Source organism: Brachypodium distachyon, chromosome 1 (genome assembly GCF_000005505.3).
Source record: "Brachypodium distachyon strain Bd21 chromosome 1, Brachypodium_distachyon_v3.0, whole genome shotgun sequence".
Lineage (NCBI taxonomy): Eukaryota > Viridiplantae > Streptophyta > Magnoliopsida > Poales > Poaceae > Brachypodium > Brachypodium distachyon.
Window position 1 is genome coordinate 9036638 of NC_016131.3, and position 22493 is coordinate 9059130.

General features: G+C 39.5%; 1 protein-coding gene across 2 annotated transcripts; it reads right to left on the minus strand.

Annotated features, from left to right (window-relative positions):
* Positions 1-1367: 1367 nt before the first annotated feature.
* LOC100830891 (inositol hexakisphosphate and diphosphoinositol-pentakisphosphate kinase VIP2) lies at positions 1368-20752 on the minus strand. Of its 2 annotated transcripts, XM_003561094.4 has the most exons (30): positions 20399-20752; positions 20123-20182; positions 18974-19020; positions 18722-18805; positions 17949-18012; positions 16455-16608; positions 16093-16163; positions 15482-15586; positions 14889-14981; positions 13563-13637; positions 11477-11562; positions 11190-11396; positions 11006-11105; positions 10852-10922; positions 10613-10694; positions 9712-9870; positions 8845-8887; positions 8151-8233; positions 7311-7373; positions 7124-7198; positions 6434-6559; positions 5191-5423; positions 5030-5074; positions 4668-4734; positions 3869-3940; positions 3510-3754; positions 3369-3426; positions 3120-3287; positions 2012-2086; positions 1368-1908 (listed from the first exon to the last, which is right to left on the minus strand). In XM_003561094.4, exons 1-30 carry the CDS (start codon positions 20462-20464, stop codon positions 1651-1653), a joined length of 3135 nt encoding a protein of 1044 aa, XP_003561142.1. In that variant the 5' UTR covers positions 20465-20752; the 3' UTR covers positions 1368-1650. The 2 variants fall into 2 exon arrangements, with proteins under 2 accessions (XP_003561142.1, XP_010231419.1); XM_010233117.3 differs by lacking the exons at positions 17949-18012; positions 18722-18805; positions 18974-19020; positions 20123-20182; positions 20399-20752 and having other exon boundaries at positions 15482-15548; positions 16455-16514.
* Between the last annotated feature and the right edge of the window lie 1741 nt (positions 20753-22493).

The following is a 22493-nucleotide window of genomic DNA, read 5'->3' on the forward strand; positions in this document are numbered from 1 at the left end:
CGCCTGGGGGCTACTGTCGCACCAGTGGCACCCGAGGTACCATCGTTGCACGATTCGTGGGTCGCATCGCTGGGTTCTCGGGAGGATCCCACCCCGGGCAGCAACGTATAGGCTGCCCGGCAAGCTACCAGCCCGGAAGGGCTAGCGGGGCTTCGGGGAATATTCTCGCCTGGGCACCTCGCGGGAAGGCACTTGCCGGGAGGAGGTGTTCCCGGGCGCAGGTTCCCGCTGTGAGGGTGGGGCCGAGCGAGCAGAGCAGCGACGCCACGTGGGCGCGCGACAGGTGCCCAGTGTGCAGTTTTGCCAGGGCAAGGAGTGGCACACGGCGCATTTAATGAGCCGACAGGAGGAGCGTTACTCGTCTAGTCAGGCGAACAGTGGCTGTCCAGTCCTATTTTTTAGGCCTTAGACCCCTAGCCGCGGGGTTGGCGCTCATGCATGCATGCATGCCAGCGCACCGAGGAGGAACTGCCCAAGCTCCTTGCTCGCCACTTGTAGATCATGCACCGTGGCACCTTTGGTATCCCCTTGGGTATAAAAGGAGGACCTCCGCCAACGGTCAAAGGGTCCGTTTTCTGGTCGGTTTTTGTTGAGTTCGTTCGCTCGTTCGTTGAGCCGACTCGTAGTGCAACACTGGCAATAGCCTGAAGTAGAAGAGAACACTTAGCCAAAAGAGACCACCCGGGGGGCTTTCCCCGGCAACCTGTAAACAGCCAATTTCTTAGTAATACAAGCTCAGACAAGCAGGACGTAAGGTTTTACACCGCAAGGTGGCCCGAACCTGGGTAAAAAGCGTGTGCATGTGGCCTTGATAGTGTTCTCGATGCGTTCTTACGCTTCGCATTGGCCCCGCCGGCGATCGCCGGAGCAATCCCCGTAGCCCACTGCCAAACCTAAAAAAGGGGTGCCCACGCTCCCCGGTGTCGGAGCCCCGTGCGACGACACGGACGCCGTCCCGGAGCCTCGAGGAACATCAAGACGGAGCAGCCGTGGCCTCCGCCGAGAGCACACCGGTATTGAGCTCCGAGACGAGCCGCTTGAACGGGGCCATGTCGTGGTCAGCGTCCCCTGCCAGGCTCGCGGTGCCCGCACCCTGACAGTCCGCGACCACAAGGCGCACTCCTCTGGCCAGAGCTTCCTCGAAGCAGTCTATGGCGACAACACCCCTGGCCAGACACGGTGGATGCTTTGGGCCAGCGTGGTGCCGACGTGGACCTGACATGTGGGCTCCCATGTCAGTTTTACCATCAAAACACGATAAAGAGCTAAATTAGTGCACGGGAGTTCAACGGACCGAGAAAATGGTGGTAATTTGAAAAAAAAACTAAAAAAAAGGTGGTTTTCCTAGACATGTGCCCCAAATGTGATGGTTTTAAGTAATTTTCTCTTTTAACACTTGGAAAGTTGGATCATTCCTCATACAGAAGTCATGAAGAGTATACACTAACTCAAAGATGAAACCTGTGTTTTCTCAGCACTCGTTTGTTTCTCCTGTCTCTATCACCAAATCTTTTGGCAGAAGTATGCATACAATTCAGTTTCTGAAAGATGTAACCATATTACCAAAATTGTGCGGTGTTGCCACCGAATGTCTAACAAGGAGGTATATTCACATGGAACTTATCTCCAGCATTTTGCAGAGTTTTACAGCTACTTGCCATTGGTCACACCCTTGTGAAAAGGCCAGAAACTAGCCAGCCGTTCAAGCACGCCAGCACCTTTGGAGAAGTATCCTAAGGCTTGTGGTGGCGCAGCTGGGGGGAAGTCCTCAGGGGGCATGGCGAATGGCCGCACCATCTTCTCAAACTTGTCCAGTGTCAAGCAAGAACCAACTTCCTGCAGTCTCTCGGGTCCCATTATCGGCAGGGTGTGCTCCTGGAGCAATGGAGAAGTTTCGCTAGTTTTGTCCTGAACAAATATACATTGATCCCCACTTGTAAATCTCGAATTCATCAAGTAACATGCAAATGCAGACTGTTATGTGCTATTAAGGGAAGATGTGGGTGAGTACCTCTAAAGGACTGAGATCAGCGCCACGACTGAACGTCATCTCGATCCTGAACCTTTTCTCGTCTTCTAAAGGAACCTGCAGATAGTAATTTTTGCAAGCAGATTAACAGGGGCATCAGAAATTTACAAGAATTATATGCATAGCCCACAAATAGGCCAAGGCTTTTAACCTGCAAAAATGGTCGGATTGTACAGAAGGCTGGGGAGGCCACTACTTAGCCGCGTAATTATTATCTACCTTGTTGATTGAAAGTCGCTCCACAATCAAGGACTCCGTAGTTAATAGAAAAGTTATTAGATAATTTTTGACGATATTTCCAAAATAACGCAATTCTAACTTATTTTGGAAAAGTAACTTTATTTAAAAATAAACACTTTCTTGTGGTGTTCGTGTTTGCTCTTTCTTAGGCCTGTACATAACTTCTCTGTCTAGCAATGTATCAACATACAAAGCTTTTTGCGTTTTCTAACAAAATACTTTTCAGATAAATGACTTGCCTACTATGCTATTCCTTGTGAGAGGTAACCAGCAGTACAGAAATACAGACAAATATTAAGATACTTAGGTACACAAATAAGCACAAACCCTGTAGAGAAAACAGACAGACTCAAAAGTAAATGATGGAAGGACACACCAGTTCAGTAGGGGAAATAACAAATACTCCCTCCGTTCCAAAATGTAGGGCCTATAACTTTTGCTAACTGTCAAAGTTTCTAAACTTTGACCAACCATATACCAAAGCATATCAACATCTACGGTGTCAAATGAGTATCATCAGATACATTGTAAAATATATTTCAAAGTACATTGGTTTGACACCGTACATGTTGATACTTTTTGCTATAAACTTGGTCAAACTTTTTAAAATTTGACAGTCAACAAAAATTAATACGCCCTACATTTTGAAACAGAGGGAGTAGTATGTCACTTGACATAATCAATAGACGTGCTGACGCAAAATTTCATAAACTGATGAAATACAGAGATCCCAGTATCGTAAATTTTAATGGCAGATATGTTATAATTTTAACCATGAGTAGGGAATAAGAAATATCCAATTGCATCGGATGCTATATAAAATCACCACGGTTTTGAAAGATATCCATACCTCTGTATTTTCAAACATTCTAAGCACGATGTTGCTCATGTAATCGAGCTCCCTGGTTCTATGTAGTCGGTCCAAAGTACTTTGGCAAACAAGGCTATCCTCTCCTTGTAGAGACTCATCCAAATTGCAATACCGAAGGACATTCATCAATGAGTGTATATGAGATTCCTGGTGGAGATATTGCACATGTCATCACTTGGACTTACAAAATGATCAGAAGAACACAAAAATAGAAGTGCTCTGATGTACCGATGTGAAATAAAGCCGTGTGCGGACATGTCGATCAGGTGTCTTCACGTTCGCATACCTGAAGTACATGAGAAACATAAAATTTACATGCAAATCAACAGAAACTTTAATGTTGCAGTGATCAGAAAAACATGCACGTACTTAGGATCTAAGCGGTATTTAGTTTCTCTATCATCTTCATCTTCTTGGTCCATTGACTTTTCACTTGTGGTGCTAGATCTCCTTCCATCCTCATTTCTAAGTTGAATCTTTTGCTGGTGCTCTAATTCTTTTGTTGGTAGGAATATAGCTTCATCCTCAGTAAAATTTGGATCGGCGACACAAATAGCTTCTTCACGAGTGTTCCGTAGATCAATTAGAACTTTTCCCATTAACCGGCGTGCTATCTAGAAAATCCAACAAAAGTGAAGACTCATAAATAATTTATCGTTTGGTAATATCCTATGTGTATACAATGTTTATAACAAACAAAAATGGTGGCATCTTGCTGGACAACAAACCTTTGAGCCAATTTTTAGTTTTTGTGCTGGGTTGATGCCGTACTCGTTTGGAATAACACCATCAGCAAGAAGCTACAAGAATAGTGTTAGATAAGCTTTGACAAACATGGAAAATGTTCCAGAGAACTAATCAACACAAACAAACTATAAGCAAGTTTCAAACTACAATACTGGTATATGGATTTTTATTTTAAAAAATTCAAATCATCAGCCTGAAATAATGAAGGTATGGACACGATAAGTAGAGCTTTTAACCGCTCAATCGACCCACTCACATACATTTCTTGTAAGATTAGAACTGAATGCCGTACGACAGATCTAAGAGAAGCAATGCTCAAACATAGCGAGTCTTCCTCCCAGATCACTTAAATGGCAGAATTGTATAATCCATTTACTTCGAATTTGTGTTTTGACATTTAGAAACACTCGTATAGTCCTGTGATCATGGTTGAATTCAAGATTCAACAAAAGTCTCTAGTAAGAGTGCAAAGCTCTATGCAAACAGATGATACGATAGCATGCCTTTCCCAAGCTTGTGGCTAAAAGTCTAGGAATTAATAGTTCTATGAAATGATATCCCCAAAGCTTTGGCGGTCCTATTTACTCTTTTTTTGTACCAAAATAATGTCGCCATGTGTTATACATGCAAAAATATATGCTTAATCAATATAACTTTGTAATGACTCGAGAAGACAGACTATAGTGTGCTTAATGCATAATTGATTATATACATTCAGGGTTAACTTTCATATAAAATCAAAAGAAACATCAAATAAAAGAGCACTAAATGTGAACTTACTTGAGCAACTTTGTAAAGCTCTTCCAAGCCCTCAAGATTGAGATGAGCATTATGTACCAGATCATATCTGCCATGCCCATTCAGTAGTTAATATTAGGATGATGACGTAAAGAATCTTGAGGAGAAAAATAAGCATATTATATATATGAGGTCAACAATAGCACACATCAAACATTTCTAACCTTCTGAACTTTTTTTAGCTACTTTTTTTAGAACTATAAAAGTTGGATAGCTTCATGTCATATTTAAGCACATACACTCAGAAAGGACATTGATTGTTTCAAATGGATGGCAAGAATCAGAATGCATGCGATATGGGAAAAAAATCTCCTTAAATACGGCAATCAGTTAAGATTACTTACTTGCACGAGTCGTAGACATCTGGAATCTGTGTAATGTCAAATCGGCTGCATTATGAGTTATGAAGCGCCGTGAGTGAACAAGCTCAAAAGTAAGCTCAACTATCAATAAAATTGGTTTATAACAATCAACAAAAATTCTGAAGGTGAAACACTCTACTCACTCCTTTCTTTCATTATATAAATCTCTCTCGTGTTTTTTCCATCGAGCAAACATTAAGAGGAAGCTTTCACTACCACAAGGTAACCCAGCAGCAATACGTGCAACATCAATTGTTGTTTTCCCAAGAGCCTTTGCTTGGTCATATCTAGAAAATGAGCTTGTCAGTGCAAGCTTCTCATCTTCACCTTCAGCAAGCAGCTTGACTTGTGCAGTAACTTCTTTCGTCAGCTTGGCCTAACCAATGTACAACAAGGAAATATTAATTCTGATAGTAAAACAAGATGCAGCTTAGAAACTCCAAAAATCTAGGACTAACCCCTTAAACTTATAAGTATGTGCATGAATCCTCCAAACAATTGTGTGACAATGTAGCAATTAAGGTAGAAGTTGTTAGTGCATCCTTGACTCCCTATGACCTCACACCCTGCACTTATGATGCTAAAATTACAGCCAAAATCTGATAGGGACTCTCATTAGACAACAGACTCTGACACTAGACTAAAATGTTACTCCCTCCATTCCACAAAACACCTCATATAGATTTGTGCACTTGACCAAGGCAGCTCTCATTTCTAGTGTCTGACCACTCATATTGGATTAATATTAAATGTATGTAAACTGTTATTGGCCCGGTGCGGGAACCAAGAGAAAAACGAGCTATATTATGGAACAAACTAGAAAAATCCATGTGAGTTGTTTTGTGGAACGGAGGGAGTAACTCACTACCAGACATCCATTGCATAGTGCATTGTCACAAGTTTTCAACTTTCAACTGGTTTCCATGGTTCCGCCAAAGAGTTGGCACATTTGGTACAACGAATCCAAATGACACCCAAAGGTCACTAGTTGAAAACTAGTGACCTTTGGATGTCACCAGACAAACTTTCTTAAATTATTTGCATGGCAAAGATCTCCTGCGGAATTTTCGATAGCTTACTGAGAAAAAAATATGGAAATATTGTACTTCCTCCGTCCAACAAAAGATGTCTCAACTTTGACTAAATTTGAATGCATCTATACAATAAGTCATGTCTAGATACATCCAAATTTTGACAAACTTGAGACATCTTTTGTTGGACAGAGGGAGTACACATTATCATGCGAAAAAGTAAGAAAAAAATCATCGTGAATGAATCAAACCAGTACTAGTTAGTACATCACTGAATAACGTTGTGTCTAATGCTATGTACGTATGATATGCTTAAAACTAAGGGTCCATCTTAGATCAATTAAATGTACTTTACCATTTTAGGAAGAAGTTGAGAAGCATTTGCAGGCAATCCTGCACCATCAACCATCCATGGAAACTCCTCCGATCCATTGGTATTCTCTGTTTTAGCATTTGAAATGATGATTTCATGCAATCTAGCCTGAAAAGAAAATCAGTTTCTTTGAATTTTAGCCAACAATAGACGATGAACTAAATTCATTATGATATTCAAGACAATCACGAGGGTAGTGGAAACTGGGAAGACATTAACTCTGCAGAAAGATAATTGACAGTTTAATACAGTAGAATTTATGATATTCCTATTATGACTGACATCACATCACATCACATCACAGATGCTTCTTGAGATTTCCAGATAACAGTAAGAATTAAGGAGGTAGCAGCTAGATTTTTCATTCACGGGCGTGAAAATCAAATAGAAATGTCAGCCTTGTGGTCATAGCAGTTCACACAAGCTACATATTGAGGCCCACATTTTCATCTTCCATATGTTCCAAGACAAGACCAAAAAATGTGAAAACGTTTGGCATGGTGGGACCTGCCTCGAGCTAAAAACAATAGTGACTTCATGCATGCGTGTGGTTTCCTTCCCCCATGAACTTTAGGTAAGTGCTAGAACCCAAGTAGAAAAATACAGTGTGTTTATCCAAAATACGAAACAACAACCTCCTTTTCGAAAAAAAAATCAAAATATGAAACACACCTTAGCTTCATCCATCTCAATGCTAGCATCTTCCAGTCCATCTAGCATAGATGAGTCTTTACTTACTAGAGAGACCTGAAAAAGTTAGTATAAAAGATTAATTTGAGATACAGGCGGAATTAAGGGACACAAAAATCTTGGTAATTGTCTTTCTGTGTTTTAGAGCTTCAGAAAACAAGCAACCGACAAGTATAGGCGTTAGTTGTCCTTCCAGATCAAGAAGACCTTTGGCAAATGCGGCAGCAGACATCTGTCATGTACACCATAAGGAACATATAAATCAGGATTGACTATTTAAAATACCAAAAAGAATTACAAATACTTACATGTAATTTGAAATAAGCTGCACAAACCCCAATTTTAAATAAAAGTTACACTTAACCCAAGGGAGCAAAAGAAAATAGGGACAAAATGCAAAGAAGAGCTGCACAGCAGCAGGATCCTGTGGCAGATCCGCTCAGTCTTCCTCCTGCCTCTGATGCCCTAGTGTCTCTGCAAACGGGCCCAACCCACAGGGCCCAGATTGCATAGCATTCCTCGTATCGGGACATCATCATGCTGTCATGAATGCTATTGGAAATACCCTGAAGAAGCTTATAAAAAAACAAGATTTTGTCCTGCTCTCTTCACTCTCCTGCCACCAGTGTCAACATCCTCTTTGGCAAACTCAATGTTATGGTCAAGGCGAACTTCCTCCAGGAGAGCGACCCAAGAGAACTGAAACCCCTTTTCTAGATAGTCCCACCCTGAGGTTTAAAATGAGACCAACCAGGGAATAGTCCCCCCGGTTGCTTTTTGTAGAAAGAAGACAACCTGAGGCACGCTCTGCTAGCCAACCAAGAGAAGCTCGGATCTCCATGCTGTCCTACACTTTTGGTAGTTTGATACATGGCCAGTTACCACAGCACAAGTATTTGATTCCTAACCAATCACCACTACCTAACAACCTTGTTTGCGGCCTCTAAGTCAAGAAGATCTTAAGGACTTCAAATGTGCTATAGACTGAAAGGACAGTTGAAAGTATTACCTGAACACGTCCTTCGTCTGAACTGTATATTTTTAAGTCGTGTCTATACGTGCTATGAAGGCGAAGCAAACCTGTTCCTTCACCTGATCCAGGATTCCATGCTAGTCAGGAAAACATTTTCAAGTACAAAGAATGCAATTCAAGTGCAAGACAAAATAAGTTTCATAAGTATTCAAACAAGTTGTAAATATATAAAACAGAAAGACTTTATGATGGTTTATCTGTTTCATAACCATCATAAGCTACAAGACATCTAATGAAACCAACATGTACCTACCACTTATACTCCTACCTTAGTCACCTACTCCCTCCGTTGAATTAAAACCACGACAAGAAAATTTAGGAACGGAGGGAGAACTAAAACCACAAGAAGAATTTAGGAATGGAGGGAGTATATGGCAATATCTAAAATTGCTTGCCATATTAGAAGATTTCATAAGTGAAAATGTTGGAGCTATCTAACTGCCTGAAGTTAAAGATTAGGAAACTTCGTGACGAATTGGTGATTTTGAAGTTGAAGGAGTAGACAGCTAGTATTACCACTGTTCCAGTTCCACAATCTCCAATGTAGTTTTCTCTTAAGAACATAGAGAATTAGAGATATCACGAACTTGTAAAAAAAATCATTCTCAAGAAGTCCGATATTTCACTTTTTCACAATATTTTAGAAGCAACAAGAATGTGAACAAATAACCTGGATAAATGTTGTTTCTGAAGAACCTTCCAAGTTCTTCTGCCTGAATGAAAAGCATAAAACATTGATTACACTAGATGTATGTTGATTAATAAATACTAATATAACAACATGCAATTTGTTCCTCCATCATATCCAAATTTGCAAATAGCTCGCCTCACTGAACATAAGAATATTTCAAAACTGAAATAACAGAAAATGCTGGTTCATGATAGTAATGTAATTAAGAAATTCCGGTTACAAACACCATCGACTATTATAGTTGAAGCCAACAAAAATAGGCTCTTTGTGCTAGACTGCTAGTGCTAGCTGTTCTCTGAGGCCCTATTGTAAACTGTTTTGACTGCCCTATCTGCCATGCAAGAAGATATGAAACCAAAACGTAGTGCTTCATAAAGCAACGGAAAACTGGAAAAGAACTTCTGTAACTCATAGATCACAAAAGGTGGCATCAATTAAAAAAGTTGCTGACTATGCTTGCATATGCTAACATATGACCGGAACTGAGAAGGTATTGAAGTTATTTCCAAGGAGCCGCCTATCATTTTGGGTTGTTACCAAAGATGGTTGCAAAGGATCAAGTGTATGCTTATCATTGATAAAATACATAAATATAGCTATCATGTACGGTCCACCCTACTGTCCCACTCAAATAATAGTGAAAACGGACCACAGTAACAGAGAATAGGAAAAGGGCAAAACAGTTGCCAATGCTGTAATCCTCTAGAACTTTGGTACTGAATGACCGTATTACTGTCTGCTAGTTATAAATTACATTGGAAATGGATAGCTCGGATAAACTATCATCATAAGTAAACTTGAGACAGAAGATATAATACTATCAGAGGGAAAATCACAAGTACAGACCTGCTTTCTCCCAGCATGAGTGAGTACACCACCATATTTCAGAATCATCAGGGCTTCTATTGGCCGCTCTTCTTCACCGTCACCATTGTGCTTTGGAACTTTAATCCATTTAAGTGGCTTTAGCTGTACTTTCCGATAAATACCAGAGAAATGCCCACCCTGGTATTAATGGTTTGCATTAATAAGATGTCAGCATTCGTTACAACATCGATACAACCTTTCAATAGCATATGTCAATACAATAACTACTCCCTTCGTCCCATAATATGAGGCACGCACGCATTCCTAGATCATCAATTTAGCTAATTAAATGTAAATTAAATAATTAAAAAATTATATCATTAGAAAGTTCTTTCGATAACGAATCTAATGATGTATTTTTCTTAACGAAAATACATATTTAATTGATCAAATTGATGATCTAGGGATACGTGCGTGCCTCATATTATGGGACGGAGGGAGTAACGCAAACCATCTAAAGGGGCATATTTAGTGCAAACCAATAGCTAAGGCATCAAGTCAAATCAAGAAATCGTTAAGGCATAGGTAGTTCAAGTGTCCAGCCAATCTTTAAATTTCATATTTAGAAGTCTTGGAAGACACAAAAAAAAATCTGTGGAAGTAGTGTCTTCTATGTTTCTCTTTGTTTCAACGTTGGTCCTTCGTTACTCAGAAAATTCTCCATGTTTATACTCAGAATTTGAACTTGATTTTTTTTTATGGATGTACATGAGATAAAGGGAATACTCATTTATCAAGTTTGGATATTTGTTACTATTTTATACTAAAAGGGATTTGCATTGTTGCACCTAGCTATCTAGTGCAGATATATCCAGCATTTAACATGTCACATGACCATACAATTGTGATGGACAGGCTGATTTGAATGAATAGACATCACCTCCTCCAGTACTGCTTTGACTTGACGAAGCTTTTCAATATGCTCCAAATCTTCGGCATCACTATCGCTCTCCTGGCCCGACCTAAAGATACACAAAACAACCATTGGTTTCCAGATTTTGACACAAACTATAGTTGAACAAACAACAGATCAAACTAAAGTTGAGAGGTATGTTTTCTTTAAAGTAATTTTGTCATTCCGTAAATACATAGATGAATTACTTCTTCCAGCATACATACCTAGTTGGTGGTACAAGTTGTCTTGTGGCATCTAACAAGTCTTGTAGTTGTACAGCACTTTTCAGTTTTGTCTGCCAGGAAAGCACAAAACTTTGAATCAACTCAAGAACCAACAGGTTATTTAAAAACTTAAGATTCGACAAAAAAAGGATACCTCAGCTCTTGGCTTTCCACCATTGTACTTCAACATCAAATTCAACAGATTTTCCTCTGTAACTTTCAATTTCACTTTCTGCTTTGGTGTCCGATCACCACTAAATAAATATGTGATGTAAGGAATAGTACTAACTCACTAACAGCAATCATTCATGGCAATAAAGCATTAGTAAAATCCTTACTGGCGTATGACAACAATGACACAGCGTAGTTCTTCTGACTGACCAAATGTACCAATTATCCCACTTCCCTGTCGTGTAAGACCTTCAGTAGACTGATCTGGTTCGTTTGATTTCCATGGAAGTGTTGGAGGAATGATTGATGAAAGATGGGGAGCTTTTGCATCAAGAAATATTTTTCGCAATATGCATGCAGCATCATCATAATACCTGGATCATAGAAAAGTTTATCTAAACATTTCAGCACCCATTAAACGTCACGCATGTTTTTAGAAAGTAAAGAAAATTACTTGTAAGAGTTCTTTACAAAGCTCCATCCGTTCACATCACAAACGTACGATCTCCCATCGCACCTTAAGAGATCAAAACCGCAAACCTGCAGAAAACAAAACAGTATTACAGAAGATAAATGGAAATTAAGAAATATCATGATGATGTGAAAAGGTTACCAGAAGAAGAAATCTACACATGCAGTACTTGGAAAACATCTAAAGCATAGACATGGACTTTATGTAACATTGACTTTCCAAACGATGGCACGTAAGATTTGTATACAGGGTCAGGTCATTCAACCAACTTGAAGCATCTGATGCAAACCTCATCGCTATCTCAAAGAAGTGTTTTGTTTGGTTCCTTATCTCCTATCTAAAGGACCACAAATTGGTCTTATTGAGTTTTATCATGATTTTGTAAAGACAAAAAACACTTCTCAACCCCTGAAATCTAGCAAAGTTTACTTTACAACCCTGAAACCTTTTTAAATGCAAACTTGAATAATGAAACAATCTGGTTTTCACACTCAATTGGTTTCGGCTGACATGGTGCCATGTGTCAGCAACCTCACTGTCACGACACTGTCATGTCATCAAATTTCATTTCTTTCCTCTGTTGTACCCAATTTTCTTCCATTTCTAGTAATGTGAGGATGAAGCGACGACTACCGATAGCCTCGCCTTCCTTTGACCCACCTGGCCAAACTTTCCCAGGACTCAGCCATCTCCAAACTTAAAGCTTCCACACCGCTGATAGCAGTACCACCACCCCAACTGACGGTGTCTCCAGGTGTCACATGGCGTCAATGTCACCCAAAACTTTAACCATGAGGGTGAAAAGTGGACTATTTCAAAAGTTCAAGGTTGCAATTGAAACAGATTTAGAGTTTGGGGGTTGGAAATGAACTTTTGCCAGAGTTTAGGGGAAAGTGGAATTCCCTTTTCTAGATGCAGAAGTTCACAAGATAGGTTGATTAGGGGTGGGAGGCAAAATACGGAATAAAAGAGAACCAGAAGATAATACATGACCACAAAAGCATGGAAACAATGACCGAAAACAGTTTTTGGACACTCCAATGCCCAGCAACATACCAGGCAAAAAGGATAACAGATGATAAAATTGGTTGCAGAGTGGTGTGGAATGGAATGGAATCCTGTGAGAATGGAATGGTTCAGGTTTGTTGTTTGGTTGATGGAATGGAATGGAATGCTTCCATTCTTATGTGTTTGGTTGTGGAGATGGAATGAGATGCCAATGACCATAGGAGAGAGGGGGAGAGAGAGAGAACGAAGTTAGGCTTTTTGGCCCGGGGCCCACTCGTTCCAAATGGTTCCATTCCAGTTTTGAGGAAACAATTGAGTCCTTCATTTTTGAGGAATGAGATGGTTAAGCATATTAGGGGAATATTCCCTTTTGAGGAACCAAATGGTTCCATTCCAGTTTCATATATTCTAGACCAAACATGAGAATAATGCTCAAATCTGGAACCATTCCGTTCCACCATCTTCTAGCAACCAAAACTAGCTAAAGGTACAACCAACTAGAATGATAAATGAAATAAACAAGTCCATTTTACCCCTATGAACTCATCAGGAAGTTCAAAACAAAAACTGAACTATGTAACCGGGCATTAAAAAAAACTAAACTTTGAAGACCAGGCATCCCGACCCCCTGGCTGTTTCTCGGTGGAAAGAGAGGGCATGGCCACGTGGCGGTCAAGGGGGTCAAATCCACTCTTCCCACCGAGAAACAGCCAGGGTAGGTGGGTGGTGGGGGGGGGGGGGTTGAGATGCCTCATTTTCAAAGTTCAGAGGTTTTTATGACCGGTTTCAAACTGAAATTGCATCTAAGGCTCTAGGCGGCATATATGATTTTCCCTTTCTAAAGAAAAATAATAAAGAGTACAACTCGAGCTATGTAGTCATGTACTGGATGTCAACGTCTACAATAACAAGTGAACTATGTGGAAATATTATTAGGAAACTAATAACATTATTAGCCCATTGCAGCAGCATTTCAATAATGCACCATCAGCCAATAACTGAGGCTAGGTATTCATTTCCTGGGACAATTAGAAATAAAGAAGAAACAAATGAGTGTTACCATCTGTCTAAAAGCACTGCAGACATCTCTTGCCATTTGTTTCTCCGTAGGGGTCAAAAGAACAGGATAGCGTACCTTCAAGTAATAAAAAGAAAAGTTCGATCAAAAACCCAAACAAGATAATAAAGAAGCTGAACAGTATGAGACCATAGTCCATGGGATATCAAAAGTAATGTCAAAAAGGTCAACCTAATGGTTAACAAATAACATCCAATAAACGCATACAAAATTACACTTTTCTAGATAGTCTGGATCGCATTCAGCAGAATCAAGTATCTTCCAAAAATAAATGAGATTTGTTTTTGGATTCTCGTTAGTTGTAAATGGGTCCCTTTGTGCATATACAGAAGAAGCCTTTCCACTTCCGGCATAAAAATAAATTCCAAATATCTATTTACATAATACAATGAAAACTAATACACAGGATATTGATAAGACAACTTTTTCCTCGTTCCACTATAATACAATCATTTTACATACCATGCACCAACCAAAAATTAATCCCACACTGTCTCTTTGGATGTATTATGACTCACTAGACATTTTCCTGCATACTATTGTACTGTAAAAAAATCGGCCTACAGGGGTAGGAGCTCACATGGCTTTTTATAGTAAGAGAAGAAGCAACCATAAGCCACAACAAGGAGGCCTTGCCTCGAAGAGCCGGTGGGTGTGCTCATGCCACTGGCTTACAAACCGACCTTCTCTGCATATTATGGTACTAGTGCAGCCAGTATATGTTTAACTAGCTTATTTTCCTTTTTTTCTCAAATACAGAAAAGCTTTGTATATCATTGCCTTGGAAAAAGGAGTTTTTTTACATCACAGTTGGGAGAAACTGTGAACTTAGGTACCAAATTATGCTACTCTCCGGATAAGATTACACGCAACCCTTGGTACCCATGTTTAACTAGCTTGTGATAATAGTCAAAAGTGTACTGTGGTGAACAGTACTACCATGTTGACCTGGCAAACAAGTACATCTCAGCAGAGAGACCTATTAGTATGAACTTTACTTGTGTTATAAGCATTGACTACACTAAGTGGGAAACTCATCAACATATCTGGGCAAGTTTTCATACCAAAATGCAACAACACAAATTAATTAGAATTTTATATCAATATTCACATAACCATATGTAACAAGCATTGCATGGAATAGTCGAAAGACAAACTAATGAGTTGTTTTTCCGAGAAAATGCGAGACCTTGCGTCTCAATATATTGAAAAGGTAGAACGGTATTTACAAGCTGAGACGGCGGGGACAAACTACCGAGTATTTGAATCTGGATTATACAAATAGCATGGAAGAGTGTAATGTCTTACTTCTTTCCCATCTGGATTCCTCATAACAACACCATCGACAACTGGTGATTTGCGTGCCTCGGCATGTGCATATCCTGGGCCAACTGTGTAAACCTGAAAAATGTGTTACAATATTTCTAGCTTTAAAGGCCAATTGGTAGAGTAGATATTGGATGATATGATTTACGTCATACAAGACAATATCTTGCAACTAATGAATGGGCCAAAACAAAGCATGCCAGGCATCCAATTTAAGTAGCTGAGCATATTGTATTGTGGCTTGATTTTCATATTGGTGGAAAAGAACACAATTAGATATTTTCCGTGTTTAATGAGAAACTTCTCATCCATAAATATATACTACCTCTGTTTCAAAATGTAAGAAGTTCTGGTAGGCCAAAATACCCTGAATTTCTTATATTTTGAAACAGAGGAAGTCGCTGACAAAGGATATAGAAGAAGTTGCTTTTAGTTTCTTCAAAATGAGAAGTAACAAAAGATTCATGAAACTTTTGAGAACCACCAGAACCATTAAAACATAACTAAGATGTGGCAGCGGACATGTCATTAAAGTATACATCAGCAGACACAAGAACTTCGGAGAGGTGTCTTACTTTCACATCTGTCCCACCAGTAGGCATGAACTCCTCATAAATGTAAGATCCTTCGCGCCTAACTCTCCTGACATCAGGATGAAATTCACTAGAACGGTTACCAACCTACATTTATTCAGCAATATAAAGTTTAAATTTTCATACCAATAAAAGAAATATATAAAAAAAATACAAAAGGCATAAGAAATTTTTTCAGTTTCCTGTTCTCGCTTTTTTTTTTGGAGGGGTATCCTGTTCTCGTTAGTAAGCACCTAACATGTTAACCTAAAACACATATAAAAGACGAGCTAACACTTCAATTCTGCACACGGAAATCACAATGAACCCAGTATTGCTTAGACTTCAAATATGTCCTTGGGGCAAACATGTCTGATGGCCAAATAGATAGTCTTTTAGAAAAGTAAAGGATAGAGGACCCAAATTTCGATATGCTAAGGCCCGAAGTGGCACAAGAAATCAAAGCACAAACCGACAACTTTAAATTAAACTACATTATTTTCTTTTTTACATGGGTCAAAGCATCTAAGAAATTGATAGGCTTTAAACCCTGGGAGACAGGTCACTGTAATAAGCTAGCTACATTCAAATGACATGTTGATTTTCTAGTTTACCTTTCGGAATAGTTCCTTCATTCCACCACCAGCAGAATTAGGATAATAAATCATTATTCTATGATCATCCCCTGGATTAAAAACGCAAGAAAAGGAATCAAATGGAGTAGCTAATTATTGCAGGTGAAATCCAACCTTGTAATATGTACTACTCCTTATATAAAAATCCAAAATCAAATAATCGAGGATGAATATGTAGTTCATCGTCCACTCTCAACCTTCCCTGTAGAGAAGTGATTAGTGCTTCTTGCATACAGCAAAATCAACATACTACGACACCAATACAATTAAGAACAAATACAGGTGCGGGGAGGCAAATGTATAGCGGAATGAAATTAATTGGGTAAATATTGACACATTACCATTAGCAGGTTTCTCCACAAAGGGCTTAAGAAATCGCTTTCCATGGATCTCAACAAAATCTTCTTGCTCAATGAAGTGGTCTAGCTCTTGGTATGGATATTCTCTATTGACAAGAGCATAACTGGGTACAGGAATTCCATACTTCTCAAGATGCTGAAGCATGAAAGTGGTTGTAGTTAGGTCACTTTCCAAAATCTTAAGAATTGTTCCACGGAAAAAAAAAGAGCAAATAGGAAATCATGGAAAGACATTCCGTAAACTGTGACAGAATGAAAGAGGACGTAATGTCTAATAAAAAAGATGTGATAACTAGATAAAAATACAAAATTAAGACTGTTAAACAGTACAGTACTGGACTATCCAAACTAAGCAATTATTACACAGCCAAGATGAAATTATTTAAGATCAAACTCAACCAAAACAAAGTGCACTGTTAGCCTTCAGACTTCCGCACAGAGGTAATGCAAATCTTTCTGAAGAACTTTTCATGATAGAAGGGGAGACTCCCAGCTTCATTTTTTTCTTGTGCACACACCTAAGTGCGTGTCATTTTGTATTCGAAGAGTATATCAAAACGATGCAAACCGTACAAGACTACAAGCAAAGGCCGAAAAAACAGATGCAGAGGAGGCTAGCCTACAACAAATAGAAAGAAAACAAGCCAAAAAACTATAAAGCACCCCTCGCAGCCCAACACCACCGCCGCTAAGCAGCCAAGTCAGGAGGCCTCGCTTGCAGTGACAAGAGCCCAAGGGCTTTAGCTCCAGCAACCATCCAATGGTTGGCTTCACAGAGGATCAAGTTGACCAACGAGGGGCAGTTTGGCATGGCGCAGTCAAAGACACAGTCGTTGCGCAGCCTCCAGATCCTCCAGTGTGAGGATGATGAGAGGTTGTGCTCCCTTAGTCTTGTCAGGACCCGCCCACACCGCCGCGCTCTCAAACCAGGTGTTGACATCATCACCCAGCTGCGGCATGATTGCCTGGAGAACATGGCCAGCACCGAATACCAGACTTAGCGAACAAAAATGCAGCCTCTGAGGAGATCTGAGATTGTTTCATCCTCTTGGTCACAAAGCGGGCATTAGCCCAGGTGCTGCAGGCCAAGGCACTCTAGGAGATCAGCGGTCCAACATTGATTAGTCAATTTAAGCCACGTGAAGACTTTGCACTTCAGGGGATCCAACTTCATTTATTGAAACCAGATATTTGACTCCAATACTACCTAGTTGTACTCCGGCAAAATCCATTTCAAGAGAAATGTACATGAATATGGTTTGTAACAATGATAATCTGGAATTTGGAATACTGTCGTCAACCCTACTCAAACTGCTCCAGAAAGTTGAGTCTCTATTTACTGACAAACTATAATGAAGCACTAACTCGATATAGCATGCAGAAAAGAACGCTGTTGCATCAAGGATAGTGTACAGATAAAAAGAGGAGTGCACTTGACTTCTAGAAGGTATTGAATGAATTCTTCAGTGACAATACCTCATATACTTTTCTGCGGTCATGAAGGAGATATTGGGGCTCCAATTCGTTCACTAAAAATGGCCTGGCATTCATACAAAACAAAATTGATCTTACTGAATGCAAGTTAACTGAACAACGTGAACAAAGTAACCTTGAGTACCAGAGAAGGTAACCTCTGTCCACTTCAGAAAAAGGTTCTATTACTGACAAGGCAACATAGTACTTATTTAAGCTTTATTTTGGTTGTGACTACACAAATAACTGAAAGTACCACTTTCTCCGAGCTTTCTTTTGATCAAGTCATATTCACTGAAGGTTGTAATGACTGGGATCACAGAGGGACAGTAATATAACTGTCCATGTACATTTTAACTGCCAATATCTAGATACATATAGAAACTTTAATAAGACCTTAGAAACCACAACAGTGCTGAAGATTGAATTAGGATCAGCATAAATTTAAACATAAGCTCATCATTTAAGCACGTATACATGTATAAACAGTAAGCAGAACATAAGGTTAAGTAAGTAAGTAAGTAAGTAAGTAACTGAAAAATTAACAAAATACCAAATAGTTTCAGTATGCATTATTCTATTGTTCCTGGCGATAGATATTCAAACCAGCATAAATATTTGCATGAAGCCATGAACAACATTATAATAGGATATATAAAAATGAATATGCGACATAGTTTTCAGACAAGTTATCATTTCGAACAAAAGTTAGTCCAATAAAAGATGAAGATGTGCCTACACCTACTGTAGCAAGCAAAAGAAATTCCCAACCATACCTTCGTAAAGCAGCATACGCCTGAGCTTTTTGAAGAGGAAACCCAGACGAACAGAAGGCAATCAAGCAGTCACATTTTGGCCAACTGAAAATAATTGTAGCTAAGTAAGATGTTACTCCTAAACATACAGCCGTGCAGACATTATGCTTACGGCCTTCAGTCAAAACATGTACTGAAGGAATGTGGATAGACCTATACTCCTCAAAAAGAATTATGATTAAGCAATCAATAACCTGAGTTCTCATTACATACATCTCAATAGGATCCTCGAGAATAACCTTATCTCCAAATATTATGATCTGCAGAACAGTTAAAAGTAATTCAGAATGACAACTGGTCAGGAAGGCTCCAATAACCGCTGACCTATAGCGAGAAATTTGATTTCCTAAAAAACTTAAAATTGCAGATGGAAAAAAGATAAATAAATAAAACAAAATTCATGGAAATTGATTAGATTATAAAATACAGTGATCCTGAGATAGCAGTTGTTGAAATTAGAAGAACTGAACAAATATAGGAGATGGTAAAATTATTTCTGCAGTAAATCTGCAAAATAAAATACAAGAAGCATAAGAGCCAAGGAGTTCAATAGTGGCGTCACAGGTGTCTAGAAAATCTGTGCCTTTCCTAGATAGAGATGAGTCATATCATTATACACAGATCAAAGCAAGGATGAGTGAGTGAACCATGAGCAGCTGCTTAAATTATAGTAATAGTATGATGGAGCATAAAACATGACGAATTATTCCTCCTAGGCAAGCCTTGGACTACACTAGGTGGTCAATGCCCCAGTGGTCCCCCCTAGAAAGTTAGGAGATAGCAATATGTCAAATGGGCTAATATAAACATGTCGTAGACCAAATCTGACCAAATGTTGAAATTATCATTGCATTGTACTAGGCATTATTTACTGGCAAGTAATCCTGAGCCACATCCAGGCATTCCCTAGAGGCTTAAAAAAACTATAGCCTTGTTGATCAATCGAGAGCGAATCTTTAATTTACTGGACAACAGTGCTTAAACTGATAATAAAGTAAGTACCACAAAGATATTATTTGTCAAGAATCTGCAGTGATCATTAATATCAAGTGCATATTCAGGGACCTATTTGCTATAAGCTGGAACACTTAGGGAAAACCCGCAAAAGCAACCACCTCACGATGGAGACCGCACGTATTATATTCAAAAAGATGCAGAATAAATTGGTATCCACAAAGATTCACGGATGTCTGGCAATAAAGTATTTCGAAAAGCTTTTCCCTGGGAAAAGATATCACATTCAGTTCTACGCCATCCACCCATCCCCGAGGGTAGCTTCAATCGCAGTACGCTCGTTTCCACTCTTGCAAATTGATAGCGTAGGGAGGGAGAAATGCGGCGTGGAGAAAAGATCTCGCGTACCTCGAATTCTCCAAACGCACGGAGCCTCTCGAGAATCTGCTCCATTGGGGAGCAGAACACCTGGGCATAAATCGAGAAAGCGATCAGAACAAAACATATCCCAGAACTGCGCACCGGAGACGTCGACAACACGAAGCAATTTTTTCAGAACAGATCAGAGGTGGCAACCACAGAGAGAGACAGCAGGGGAGGTGAAAATCAAGAAGCGCCCGAGCGTTGGAAGATAACGGTGAAACACCAAAACGAACAAAGAAACCAGGGAGGGGAGGTCCCGACCTTCTTCTCCATGACGCAGACGCCAATGGTGACCCTGTCGGCGCCCTCATTATCATCCACCGCCATTGCTTCCTCCTCTTTCCCGATCTGTCCACGAGGCGTGAACGCGGATCCGGAGGGCTCCGCGAGGTTCGAGGACGGGAGTAGACGTCCTGCACCCGCGAGATTTGAAGTTATCCCGGCCTTGTTCGGGACGGAGAGCCTTCTCGTGCTCTTCGGCGGCGGGCGAAACTCGTCGCAGGTGGTGGCGGCTTCGAGTTGAAAGGCAAGAAGAGGGGGGCCGGCTCTTTGCCTATCGGTTGCACAACGGGGGTGTGGTGCCTAGTTGTGAATTGCGAATTTGCGGTGCTGGTCAGTGGTCAGTGGTCACCCTGTTATGTTATGCCCACAAAAAAAAGCAGATTTTTCTGTTTCGGCCCAAGTGAAATACTATTTACATCTTATCGTTAAAACTGAATAAGATGGTTACAAAATACAGTGACACGTCATCGTATTTGTTTCTTAACCTTACGCTCTACTCGTGTACACGATCTAAAATCTGTGATGTCAAGTTTTACAAATGCAACAAATTAAACAAAAGAGAAGATTTATTTTGGAGAGACTCGTGTACACGGGATTATTTAGGATAGTTGAAACAAAAGGAGTCAAGTGAAGAAGAAGTGGGATCAGGGATCATTGTTGTACTCACTGTTGTACTGAATCGCTCCGAGGGATTAGAGAAGTTAACTAACATTTATTTGCTTTGCTTTGCTATATGAGCTAATGTCCTAGTGGGCTATAGTTGGGTACATGCCAAATACTTGAAAGGGGAATAAGTTAAATTTTCCAAAATAAAAAAGGAAATAACTTGACTTTTGGTCTTATAACTATTCTTGAAATCTAAATTTGGTTCCTCAACTAGTCATTGAATTAGGCATAACTTTGATGAATGCGCTGACCATTTTGCACACGGCCTAAGAAGCATGTACTCAAAATAATGTTCTGAAATTTTGAAGATCTTTAAAACTTGGCTAACCCAAAGAAACGAAAGAGAAAAAATCAGATCTAAAAATATGTACATCTCAAAATTTAGGAAATGAATTTCATATAAAATTTATAAATTAAGAAAATTATTAAAACAAAAATGAAAACAAAAATAGAAAATTAGAAGGAACATATGGGGAAAAATCAAGAACATCCTAGAAGTATACCAAAAGTCTTAGAGTTGGGAACAAAAAAGGTGCATCTAGATCTAGAAAGTTAAAATTAGAGAAGATTGGTTAATTATGCTAGTAAGAAATAGTCTCTCCGATCTAAAATAAGTGTCTCAATTTTAAACTAAGCCTAGTTTAAGTTCGAAACTGCGAAACTTATTTTGGATCGGAGGTAATACTTTTTTTCATGGTACTAATAATAGATCTTACTATACCAGAAAGTGAAATTTGTGTGCTAAAGCAAACCAATTAGACCCGGATTGAGGTATATATATTTTTTGTGTGGTACTTAAACCAAAGCTCGTATGTGCCAAGTACATATGAGTTGTGTAAATTGACAAAAATGATTATTACTTTATGAAAGTTCAGCCAAAAATGATTTAGTACGAAAATTTAACCAAATGTAATCTGTTTGCTAAAAATCCATCTATGATGTTGCACGTGACTAGGTACGTCCCATAGTTGGTGTTGAAAAAAGATCAAATTTGATTAAAGTTTCGTGCTAGGTCATTTATGGCTGAGCTTTTAGAAACGATTGTTTTTATTGATCTAGGCCACGTGAACCAAAGGTCAAGCCACATGCGTGCGAACTACTCCCAAAAAGGAAAACTGATCTTTGCTAGCTAAAGCTAAGGCAGGCAGGCAGTCTCACACGGTTTCATTTGACAATTTCCAACTCGACCTGCTTTTCACTGGTTTAGGGCCAAGTAATTGAAGTAAACCCAACTAGCTAAAGCATTACGTACAAATTGCAACATTCCAGCTTGTTTGTCTGCACATACGCACCGGATAGAGAGGAAGACAAATCAGATTCTGGTCAGCCTTTTGGTGAGAACTCATCGTCCTTAGCCAACCATTTCCTTACTTTAAGCCAAGTATGAAATTCTTTGATTGACTAGATT

What these genes read in the sequence shown, in the direction of transcription:
- LOC100830891 (XM_003561094.4), bottom strand. Translation starts at nt 20,464, where the DNA reads ATGGCGGTGGATGATAATGAGGGCGCCGACAGGGTCACCATTGGCGTC. An exon ending in GCGTATGCTGCTTTACGAAG is followed by an intron (nt 18,013 to 18,721) that starts GTATGGTTGGGA and finishes TATGAATGCCAG; the next exon opens with GCCATTTTTAGTGAACGAAT. An exon ending in AAATACCGCTTAGATCCTAA is followed by an intron (nt 3,427 to 3,509) that starts GTACGTGCATGT and finishes CATGTACTTCAG; the next exon opens with GTATGCGAACGTGAAGACAC.